Here is a 12,041-nt window from a genome sequence, read left to right as displayed (position 1 = left end):
CAATAAGGGGAGTGTCATGACAGTAAAAAAATATTTTCACATAAAAAGAAGAAACATTGCGGTTGATTTGTTAAAACTGGAGAGTGCAAATTCTGGTGCAGCTATGCATGGTAGCCAATCAGCTTCTAAACTTGGCTTGTTCAGTTAAGCTGTTCAAAAAACCTGGAAGCTGATTGGTTTCTATACAGAGCTGCAACAGATTTTGCAGTCTCCGGTTTTAGTAAATAACCCCCTTTGTGTCTTAATAAGAAAGATTAAACAGCAAAGATAAACAGTAACCATGGTAATCGAATGAGTGAGATATTAAAAACTGATTAAAAAAGAGATTAGCAAAAATAGAAAATATTATACAAATAAACAACAAGAATTCATAAAACTTCCATTCACCTCAAACTAATTATAGCATAGTGCTAACTTCAAATTCTTCATTGCTACCCACAGGAGATAATGTATTTAGCGTGAAGATCCAAAAGGTCTCATGGTGTCATAACCTATGGAACTTTTCAGTTATGGAGTTACATGGGGGAATATAGTTTATGATCCAAAGTTTAAGAGCATTGGTAGAATTTTTTGTACTTTTGGGTGCAATGTCTTGGGACCCTATGATGAAGACTCCCCTGCTTGATGAGCCTTCTATGCTCCCCAAATCTGCACCTAAGTGTTCTGGTGGTTTTTCCTATAGGAAAAAAGGTTTCTCCTACAGGAGACTGAAAGAGCAAGACAAGCAGCATATCACCAACTCAGTAGAGCAGTTTTAGAAAACTTGTATGGGATATTTTTTGTTTCTACAGTCAGAAAACATCCTTTGTCTGCATTGGATATACTTGCATGTCACTTGCATTGCACTGGAAGATACTAACATGATTGTGACAGAAAGTAATCCTAATGGTTTTGATTTTACTGGGTGCTATATTATTTTTGATATTAGATGCCTTTTGGTAAAAATTTTGGTTTTGGGGGTAATACTGGACTCAAATTAGGATCCTGGAATAGAATTGGCTGTCTTTCTCACAATAAGCTTTATATGTCTTAATTTTGAGTGGAACGGTTTGATAAGTTTTACATTATAAATAGAAGAAGCTCCTGTTTTTTTGAGGGTGGTCGTGGATCAAGTTTATTAGTGAACACTTCCTCCACTAATTCCTCAGAGCATCCTTCTAAAAATGTAGCTTTTAGTGTCTAACCATGAATGACATAGTCTTGACTAAGTGGGCAGTTTTTTCTGAGCCTACAATCTTACAAAATTGGCTCCTAAGGATATTGTTCTTTCATTTGGGATGGTGACAGCTCAGGGGATGTAAGTATGAACTCTGGGCTTTAAATGGTTTTTGGATATGATATTTCCCTCTCTGTGTCCCAATTCCAAATTTAAAAAAACAATGAGGAAGGGTCACAAACATAGGCAAAGGTGAGCCCCAGTTATTGCCGTTACAATACTCGACACAGAAGAGGAATGCCTGTTCCAAATGGTAACATATTATCTTTATAACAACAGAAAATATAACTTGGGAGACAAAAGGTTTATTGCTCCATATACAGTTATGGTGAGGTTGGCATGGCTGGGTGTGAAACTCGTGCCCATAGCGGTACCTTTGATTTGTAGATAATATTCATCATCAAATATGAAATAATTGCAGGCAGTCCCCGAGTTACAAACATCCGAATTATATACAAATCATACTTAAGAAGGGAGGCAGCATGACGTCATGCTGTTTCTGGAAAGTGCCGGACTCCCATCTTGCTGCTCACCGCATGCTGCCACCTACTGTCCGGCAGACCTGTTAGCAATCTCACATCACTGCATTTTCTTTTGCTATCCAAAACTTAAAAATATTTTTTTGGCTGAAGTCATACTTAAGAAAAGTACCTGTTCCAACTTACATACAAACTCAACTTAAGAACAAACCTACAGAACCTATCTTGTTCGTTACCCGGGGACTGCCTGTATGTTCCAGACAGAGCTTAGTACTGTTTAGAATAAGTTGGGCCTGTTTTGGATTGAGGTTGGAACTTGTAATCAAATAAACTTATTTCATGAGGGATTGCTGTATATAGAAAGCTTACATATACTGTATGGAGAGCCAAATGTATGAAGATTTCCAAGAGTAGGTTTTTTAATGTATTTAGGAGGTATAAAGTATCGCATATATACTGTAGTAAGAAAGGTCCTGGCATCAATTCTTATGGTCGTGGGCAAAGGATTGCATCATGTTGCCATTTGCTGTGTCACACAAATTTAACAGTTATGAATACATGAGATGATAGTAAGCTTCTAGGAATGGTTTTGTAGCTTGTGTCAGGTAGAATACCAATTTAGGTTTAAAAGTTGTGTTTTTAGAGGAAGTGTTAGCTTCAGAGATAACATCATTTATAGTTATTTCATTGTCATAGAGGAGATCCTCTAGAACAGCCTTTCTCAACCAGGGTGCCTTGAGGTTTCTTCAGGGGTGCCTTGGCAAAATGTCTAAAAATTGTCAAAAATGTTTATACAGCCAGCAATGGAACAAGTGTGCCTTTTAGTTACACAAAGCCACAGGTTTTCATTGCGCACCATTACGACCTTCTAGTGTCGGCATCCTGACAACTAATGACATCATCATTTGATAAGGAGGATGTCAGCTGCCTGCACAGCATCCTAGTTTTACCCTCCCCTGCCCTTCTCCATTAGTGCTGGGGTCACATAATTTTTCACATTTTAGAATGCGGTGCCCTTTTAAAATTATGGACAGTCTGGAGGCACCGCATTTTAGAATGGGGTGCCTCAAGACTATCATAATTTTAAGGGGTACCTCAGGCTGTCCATAATTTTAAAGGGTATCTTGACTAAAAAAAGGTTGAGAAACACTCCTCTAGAACACAGGAGTCAAACTGGCGGCCCTCCAGCTGTTGCCAAACTACAAGTCCCATGAGGCATTGCAAGATTGACAGTTACAAGCATGACTCCCAAAGGTAGAGGCATGATAGGACTTGTAGTATTGCAACAGCTGGAGGGCCACCTGTTTGACACCCCTGCTCTAGAACTAAGATGTCAAACTGTGACCCTCCAGCTGTTGAGAAACTGCAAGTCCCATCATGCCTCTGCCTTTGGGTGTCATGCTTTTAACTGTCAGCCCTGCAATGCCTCAACAGCTGGAGGGCCGCAGTTTGACACCCCTGCTCTAGAATGTTGATAGTCAATTTTTCATTGTCATTCAACTCATGCTGGACATTCTCTACCTTGGGATTCTGATGCCCTTCATATGTCTGGGGATTAGATTTCATATTATAAAATCTCTTGACTATGAGACTACGAATGAACTTATGTGAATACTGTATAGATTGTTTGTTGTTTGGAACAAAATTAAGTCTTTTATTCAACACAGACACTTCATCATCAAACAGAGAACGGGAAGAAAGATTTAACTTTCTAGCTGTACCTGGGGGGTAAGTCTTTTCTACCTTTTTCTTTGATTTCCCTACTCTTCTTCCTTTTCTCTTAGCTTTCTTTTTTCCTTTGGAAGATTGCAGAGGGGGATGTTAAAAAAAGGCCCATTTTTACCTGGTGTGGAATCCAACATCTCATTTACACCTAGGCGCTGTTCTACATTGCTGGTTGAATCCCGCACTAATCTATCTTCATTGTGAGGAATGGTTAATGATGGAAACAGCAATGTCAATGGGATGGTTTGGAGTCTCCAGGTCACTTGCTTCTACAATGATGGGATGATCAGCTGATGTACTACTGGGCCTCCAGTAGTAATGATGACAACATTTTGTATAGTGTGCGTATCCCCAGAGACAGACCTCTTACATATATTGTTCTGTGTAAGTGTTGTACATGCTGTCTGCATGTTGGTAATAGTATTAATGGGTATCTCTTTAGTCTATGTTGTGGTAGGTTTATAGGGTTTAGAGGGGACACTACAATTCAGATTCTGTTTTGATAAGGATGGGCGTAGTTTACATTTTCACATGCTCCCAATATTGAAATTGGGCACTGGTTTTAGACTCATGAGTGATATAGGAGGGTTCTGGGCACTATAGTTTGATTATGCTTCATTTTCAAGGAGAAGATGTGTGCTTGCTTGTAACCTTCCAAATCCCTATTCAGCTTCTCTATTTTTGTTTGGATCAATTTGCCCTCACATCTCCTTGTTTTTTTTTTCAGGACTTGAACACATTTGTGAAATAGTTAAAAAGACTGAAACATATCAAGATTATTTAACAGTATCTATGGCTGACTTATGATATAGCCAACACCCTGGTTAGTTTCTGTCGCAATCCTGTTGGTATCTTCCAGTGCGGGAAGAGGAAGTACATGATATACAAGTATATTCAATACAGTAAAAGGAGGTTTTCTGACTGTAGTGGTGAAATATACCCCATGCAAGCTTTCTATAACTGCTCCACCGAGTTTGTGATATACTGCTTGTCTTGCCCTTTTGATCTTCTGTATGTAGGAAGAACCACCAGAACACTTATGTAGGTGCAGATTTGGGGAGGCTCATCAAGCAGGACAACAGAGTGTCCTGAGACATTTCACGCTAAAGGGCTACAATTCTACTGTAGGTCTTAAAGTTTGGATCATGGAATAAGTTACCCTGTGTAACTCAAAAGATGCCATGGGTTTTGTCACCATGAGACCTTTTGGATCTTCACGTTAAATACATTAGCTTCTGTGGGTCTCCACAAGGAACTAGAAGTTAGAACTATACTATTTATTTATTTCAGGTACTTATATAGCGCTATCAGTTTACGTGGTGCTCTACATATATATTGTACATTCACATCAGTCCCTAACCCTCAAGGGGCATACAATCTAAGGTTCCTAACTTCCATTCATACATACATATTCTAGGGCCAGTTTAGACAGGGTCTAATTTACCTACCAACATGTCTTTAGAGTGTGAGAGGAAACCCGAGTACCTGGAGGAAACCCACGCAGGCACAGGGAGAACATGCAAACTTCAGGCAGGTGGTGCCATGGTTGGATATTCAAACCAACGACTCTAGTACTGCCAGGTGGAAATGCTAACCATTTAGCCACTGTGCTGCTCATATACTATAATTAGTTTGAGGCGAAGGAGAGTTTTATGAATTGTGGTTTATTTATATATTATTTTATATTTTTGCTAGTCTCTTTTTTTAATCAGTTTATAATATTTCACTCATCCAGTTGCTGTGGTTACTGTTTATCTTTGTCATGAGTTCATGTGCATAATCTTTCTTATTTATTAAGACTGCTCACATACAGGGGCAGACTGACCATTTGGAAACACGGGCACTGCCCAAGGGCCCAGGGTCAGTAGGGGGCCCCATGAGATGCCCCTGGTACCTTTTTCATAGGCTTTTTTTGAGTTTAGGCAGGGGCACAGGGGCCCCATGATCCCCTATTGCCCGGGGGCCCCATGAGTTGTCAGTCCGCCCCTGCTCACATAGAATGCTGCAGCCAAACACTGCACATGTCCTCTCCAAAGCTGGTTCCATGTATCAGTGCCGGCATCTCCAGCCTAACAGCTACAGACAGCTTTCACTTTTAAATTATCACTAAAAATATTTTGTTACTTGTTTGGAACAACTTTTAACGGATAAATTAAAAGTGATGTTTTATATGTATTGTCCCAGACCTCATTTCTTTTTTAAGGATAATATTAGATCTTCATGTCAGCCAGGCAGCATGCATTTTCAAAATGTTATGTCAGTAATGGTAGCCTCCGTATATCTCTTAGTACAAGTTTCCTTTAAATTTTATAAATCAAACAATTTCATTCAGATTTGCTAGGAAATATATGGGATTCTTGTTCCTTATTTTTCATTCCTACATTCCTACATAATAATTATATGTTAAGATAATTGTGTATTTATTACTTTATAAAAAGATGCTTTTAAGTGAAATATACCATCAGGTTCCCTTGGGGATGAAATGTCTATATGCTTGGATCTGATGATGATGCACGGTTAATGTGACTTGTAGGCTGTGCTGTCCAAATGTCACAGTGACCAGGACAAAGTTTACTTAACCTGTATGTTATCACAAAAAAGACTAACTTAACAGTATCGTAAGCTAAAAAAATAAAAAATAACCAACATTTAGAAATTATGCAGATTATCTATATGTGTTGATACACATGTAAAAATGTTTTCTTTTCTACAATATCTTTGTTATTAAATGTGCAGGATGATGCCCTTATTTTTTTGGAAAGGTAATAATTTATGAAATTGTTGGCTAGCCAAAAGCGATAAGCACACTGTAGCTTGCCAAAAGTGGTGTGTCCAGAGATCGTTTACCAGAGCTTCCACTATAAATACCCCAGGATGTCCTTAGTGGAGTATTCACCATCATCATGAGGGGAATCATCCTAGCGCTAGTGCTCGCACTAGCGGGTGAGTCTTCCAGTATTAGTAAATATTTGAATATACATTGATTTAATATTTAAATTATTATTATTATTATTATTCTACAGGATTTATATAGCGCCAACAGTTTGCTCAGCGCTTTACAATATAACGGGAGACAATACAGCAACAATACAGTTCAATACAAGAGGGTTAGGAGGGCCCTGATCCTTGGAGCTTACAATCTAGGAGGGAGGGGAAAATTATTTAGTATTACTTTAATATGTCTCTAAGCATATTTTTTACATAAAATATGTTAATGCTTTTTAAACACTTTTTTTCCTGGGATTGTATTTAACATCACTTTTTCATTTTGTTTTTGTTTAAACAGGTGCTGAGCATGCCAAAATAGGTAAAAAAAAAAATGTTTTTCTTTTCAACTGTCTGTACAATCAGATTTATAGAATTATAGCATTAAAACCTGGTTTTGTGCATTACATTTTAATTACATTGCAAATATATTTAGTAAAATACATTTTTTTCTTGATAAAAATTGTAATGTACAAGTAACTATAGTTCTTTAGCAGACAATAATTCCAGCAATAAAAAAATAAAAAATATAACTATAGTCATAACTACAAATTATATTTTACTTAGTAACTATAACTTTACTTATCATTTAATGCACTTTTCAGCCTCTTTAGTAAGTTTTATACATAGTGCAACATAAAACATTTAAAATATTATATACTATATAATCTACTGCCAACTACCAACAGATTTCTGTTTAGAGTTGTAATGTTTTTCCACCAGGAATATTTGCCACTTTATAGGCAAAAGTATTATTCATTCCATTTTATAAAATATCAAACTTGTCATGAAAGGAAATTGGTCTTTAAGAAATGTACTTACCGTACATTTCTTAAAGACCAATTTCCTTTCATGACAAGACCTGGTAAAGACCTGCTCTGCCCTGCAAGGCCATCTATAAATTTTTTACTGCAGCTATAGCAGTATATACCAATCCCAACATATTGAATAAAGCATAACGTGAACAATATTAACTTTTATTGCTCCACTCATGATGCCAACCCCCTGTCCTTAACAGCAAAGAGTAGTTAGTCACATTTAACCGGATGTCTTCTGTAATGTTGAAAACATTTCACTAACGTTTTAAGTGGCTTCCTCAGTTCCAAGAACTTCATTAGAACTAAAGTAGATACTTGAACAAGTGGTAAAATGTTGTCAACTTAACAGACCAAGTCCAGCTGTTTGTTACTAGCTATTACTAACTATACCATGATCTTCATAACTGAGAACCTTCACAAACATTTGGGCCTTAACACTGCATGCAAAAGAGGCAATGTTGTTTTAAATATATAGAATAAATATATAGAGTTTAGTATCCCATCAAGTGCCCCATCAAATCCTGTCTTCATCTCACAATTAACAATTGATTTCTTCCACAGATCCTACATTCAGCCAGAATAAAATAGCAATATACAGCTATGAGGCCTCTACCATGATCGGACTTCCAGAAAAAGACCTTGGCCGTACTGGAATTCATATGATTGCTAAGCTGGAGATCAGCGCTCATGGTCAAAGGAGATACCTACTCAAGGTAATAAAAACAAATGAATCTAAAGCAATTGGGAGATATTATGGACCCTAATATAAATTACACTTATAGACATGGACCAGATTTTTATTGCATGTCTTCGAGAGTGTTTCATTTTTTTTACTCCTGCACTGTGATATATCCTAGCTCAAACTGTAGCTAACCTGCACTGATTAGTTATTCTCACTGTGGCTTTGCCTCCTAGGTAAGACAATACGCTCAAAACAAATAGCAGAGAGAACTCATACTGCTTTCTGGAATCAGTTTGTTTATTAATAAATGAGCTGGTTACTGAAAGCACTATGAGTTCTCAATGCTATTTGATTTGAGTGCATTGTCTTATCTGGGAGACAAAGCTACTGCGAGGTTAACCCTCTGTGGGAAGGATCAGTTAATTTTCCTGGACAGTTTATGGTGATGAACCCTTGGTGGGAATAAGCGCTATTTGGATTTAGGCAGGCCATAAATGATGCAATTTTCTTTCCTGCAACCATGAATTGCGGGAGAAAAAATAGCTTGATTCTCCATCAACACTGCCAGGAGCTATTATGTTCTCCCTGTTGGGGGGGGCACAGGGAGCTGTCCCTGTCAGGAGAACACAGTGATTATTGCAAGAGTCTATAGCTGCTGGCAATAATGACATGTAAAAATCTGACATGCTGGTTGTATGCAAGTTGTACAACAATCAACATTGGGTACAATCAGCCTGCCCATGGTTTGAATCCTGCTGAACTGGCTGAGATTTGAACCATCTATGGCCAGCTTTACTAATCACTAGGTCCAATATAATAAGGTCAGAGCACAACTGATGATTGCTGGGAGTGAAGTCCAATCACAATGGAGCACAGCAGTACATTTTCAGTTTGGGTGGAGAATGACACACGGGATTGAAGATGTAAAGATGACATGGAAGATAATAAACTGTGAATCACGGATGAATATATTGGAGCACTGGATTGGACATTAATATTTAAATAATCAATCATCAAAATCATTATATCTCAACGATTAAGCCTCTAGGTGGGGCAAAACATGTCAGAGGAGCAGGAGGAGTTCAGGCTGAAGCTGTATCTTTACCTTGCAAAGTAGTGGCTGGGCCCTGGTGTGCGTCTTTTTCCACTTTTTGTTTTCTAATCTACAATCATTACAGCGCTGCATTCAAAAATCTTCAAAATGTCTTGGAGAGTGAGAATTTTTTAATTCCTTCTCCATGGCTATCTACTCTAGGCCTAGGTCTAGGTGGCCTTTCTCTGAATTGAAACCTGGATGGGTCCTTGCATCAAACAGATTTTTCCCAGATTTTTTATGCATAATCATCCAAAAAAAATGTAATGTTTACTTCAGTTATTTCTGGCACCTGAAATTGCTTGTGCTAAGATTTGTATTTACCTGTTTCACTATTCAGTAAGCTGTGCATGGAGCAAATATAATATCCTTGTTTTATTTAATTCCAGGAAATAATTACACTTCTAAAATAGGTTAGAATAATCTGCTTTGTGCAAATGATTGAAGTGTTGCCTTAATGGAGCTACTGACCCCAAAAAACATGACCTTTTATTTAAATGTTCATAGTTGGAAATTTGTTATGTTAAATGTATTTTTCATGAACTTTTAGCACTGCTTAAACTACTGATACTTTTCTCTTTTAGGTAGTGTCTATTAATATAAAAGAAGTTACGGGTGTGTGGCCCAAAGATCCATTCACTCGCTCCTCTAGCCTGAGCCAGGCTCTGTCTGAACAGTTTTCCAAACACATCGAGTTTGAGTATCACAATGGACGTGTTGGAGACATCTTTGCCCCTAGTGATGTTTCAGATTTTGTCCTCAACATGTTCAAAGGAATTCTCAGCTTGTTCAATGTCAACATCAAGATGTCCCAGAATACATACGATCTGCAAGAGGTTGGTGTTTGTTTCTGAGCTTTTGCTCATTCTTTGTTGTTATTTTTAGGGAATATAATATATGTCTAGTTCAACAAGAGCATTTGGATGGTATAAATATGAACACAGAGGTGTAGAGTAGAAGCATTTCTTTAATGATTCCTCATAGGTTCCATAAATTATTTCATAAGGTTGTCATGCATGTGCTGAACACCATACAACTTCCTCTTTAACCATCAGTATGGGACATAGATATTTAAAGACAAGGCCTAAATAGCTAGGGTGGACACGTGTTACATTATAAAAAAAAAAGGCAGTGTTACCCAAAACCTTTTTTTTATTATGGGTAGACTAGGGAATGGTAAAGACCTCTGTCAGGTTTTTTTATCATCTGTGTCCTATTGGAGATATTTCTCTTTACTTCCTGTCCTGTAGAGACAACAGGAAGTTAGAGGAAATCTGTCCAATGTGAGAGAAATAGAACTGTAGACAGCTCTCACAGAACAAATGTCTCCATTGGAAGATTCCCCCTCTACTCCTGTTCTGGTGGCAATGCAAAATGTAGTTTTCAGTCCCAGTGATGGTAATCGCCAAGACAAACAGAGAAAGTATATCCCCTAAAGGGGATACAGACAGCAATTAAAAAATATGACAGGGGTAATAACTTCTCAGTATTTCAGATACACTTTAAGAGCAGAAAATGTTTGAGGCGTGCTTTTAATGTTCAATGTTAATTTATCTACTTCTTTCTGAATTACAGACCAGCATTGGAGGTGTCTGTCATACGAGATATGTGGTCAAAAAGGGACTGAAAGACAAACTGGTTCTTCTGAAAACCATAGACTACAATAACTGCCAAGAAAAAGTATCAAAGAATATTGGAATGGTTTTCTTGGACAAATGTGAACCTTGTGAAAGGGTACAGTTTATTTCTATACAAAAAAAAAACCTTTAGGGAAAAAAATAAGATTTAAATGCGCAATTGCTGTCCACAATGACCAATCAGATTCCTCATTTTATGTTCCCATAAATTAAAGGATGACTGCTGACTGGTCTCTATGGATTTCACCTTTCTTAATATTTTTTATTCTCTGTTTTTTTTTGTAAGTAGTCCCCTTTTTTTATCACTGACTTCCTCTCTTTTCTTCATCTAGATGCACAGGAATGTACGTAATGCTGCAACATCCAAAATTAGGATGAAAAACAATATCATCCAGGAGGTTGTCTTACAGCACATGATAAATTACAGTCCACTACAGGAACGTAATGGTGGTGCCACAATGGAATCAAAGTGAGTATTCATCATTAAATTCATCTTAAAGTGGAAGTGAAGTCAATTTCTAAAAAGTTGCTGACATGCAGGGTATTTATGACAGAAGAGACCTTATTGGTCACTTCTGCCATAAATGCATCCTCCTGCCTGTCAGCTGTCATGTACACAGCTCAGCGAGCATTTACAGCCCCGATCTGTGCCGCAATGATATGACTTCCATTCGCATGCGTGGGAGTTACATCATCGCATTCCGGCCTATCACAACGCTACGGGATGCAGAAGGAAGACCAGGCAAAGATGGAAGCACTGGGGGCACTCCAGATCGATCCCACCGCAGCGTTGGAGGGCACCGTTTGACATGTAAGTCTTCACCAAAAATACTAATATGCCATGCATACTAGCACATTATGGCATAATCCACCTGGGCCCCAAAATAAAAATGTTACAGCAGAGTTTACTACCGCTTTAAAGAGGTAGTGAACTCTCCAAAAAAAAAGTTTTCCCCTGCAAGGGCAATGTCATAATGTGCTAGTATGTATCGCATACAGGAGCGGACTGACCATTTGGAAACTCGGGCACTGCCCGAGGGCCCTGGGTCAGTAGGGGGCCCCATGAGATGCCCCTGGTACCTTTTTCATAGTCTTTTTTGAGTTTGGGCAAGGACACAGGGGACCCATGATCCTCTATTTCCCGGGGGCCCCATGAATTGTCAGTCCACCCCTGATCGTATAATAGCACATTATGTTAAACTTACCTTAAATTGAAGCTCTTCAGCAGCACGCTGTCACCGCTGACAGGGCTTCCATCTTCACTCGATCCCTCTTCCTGGTTTGTGGACTCCAGTGGCTTGAAGGTTGAGCATCGATGACGTCACTCCTGCGCATGCACGTGGGAGTCACTTTTTACAGCACACAGCACTGAAGGAACGTCACAGGCATGCCGTTCCTTCAAAGCA

At 38.3% G+C, this 12,041-nt stretch overlaps 1 protein-coding gene across 1 annotated transcript in view; it reads left to right on the top strand.

The window, feature by feature from the left end:
- The first annotated feature begins 6,323 nt into the window (after positions 1 to 6,323).
- Positions 6,324 to 12,041, top strand: part of LOC149456804 (vitellogenin-A2-like) — a 31,944-nt gene continuing 26,226 nt past the window's right edge. Inside the window, exons 1-6 of the mRNA XM_089684364.1 lie at positions 6,324 to 6,363; positions 6,707 to 6,727; positions 7,785 to 7,936; positions 9,583 to 9,834; positions 10,574 to 10,732; positions 10,968 to 11,104. Coding sequence (XP_089540490.1) covers positions 6,324 to 6,363; positions 6,707 to 6,727; positions 7,785 to 7,936; positions 9,583 to 9,834; positions 10,574 to 10,732; positions 10,968 to 11,104 — 761 coding nt within the window. The remainder of the gene's footprint in view (positions 6,364 to 6,706; positions 6,728 to 7,784; positions 7,937 to 9,582; positions 9,835 to 10,573; positions 10,733 to 10,967; positions 11,105 to 12,041) is intronic.

This window comes from Staurois parvus, unplaced genomic scaffold (assembly GCF_062004578.1).
Source record: "Staurois parvus isolate SC_StPar_1 unplaced genomic scaffold, SC_StPar_1.0 ptg000347l, whole genome shotgun sequence".
Lineage (NCBI taxonomy): Eukaryota > Metazoa > Chordata > Amphibia > Anura > Ranidae > Staurois > Staurois parvus.
Note: the sequence above shows the minus strand (reverse complement) of the source record. Positions and strands in the feature narration are given on the sequence as shown.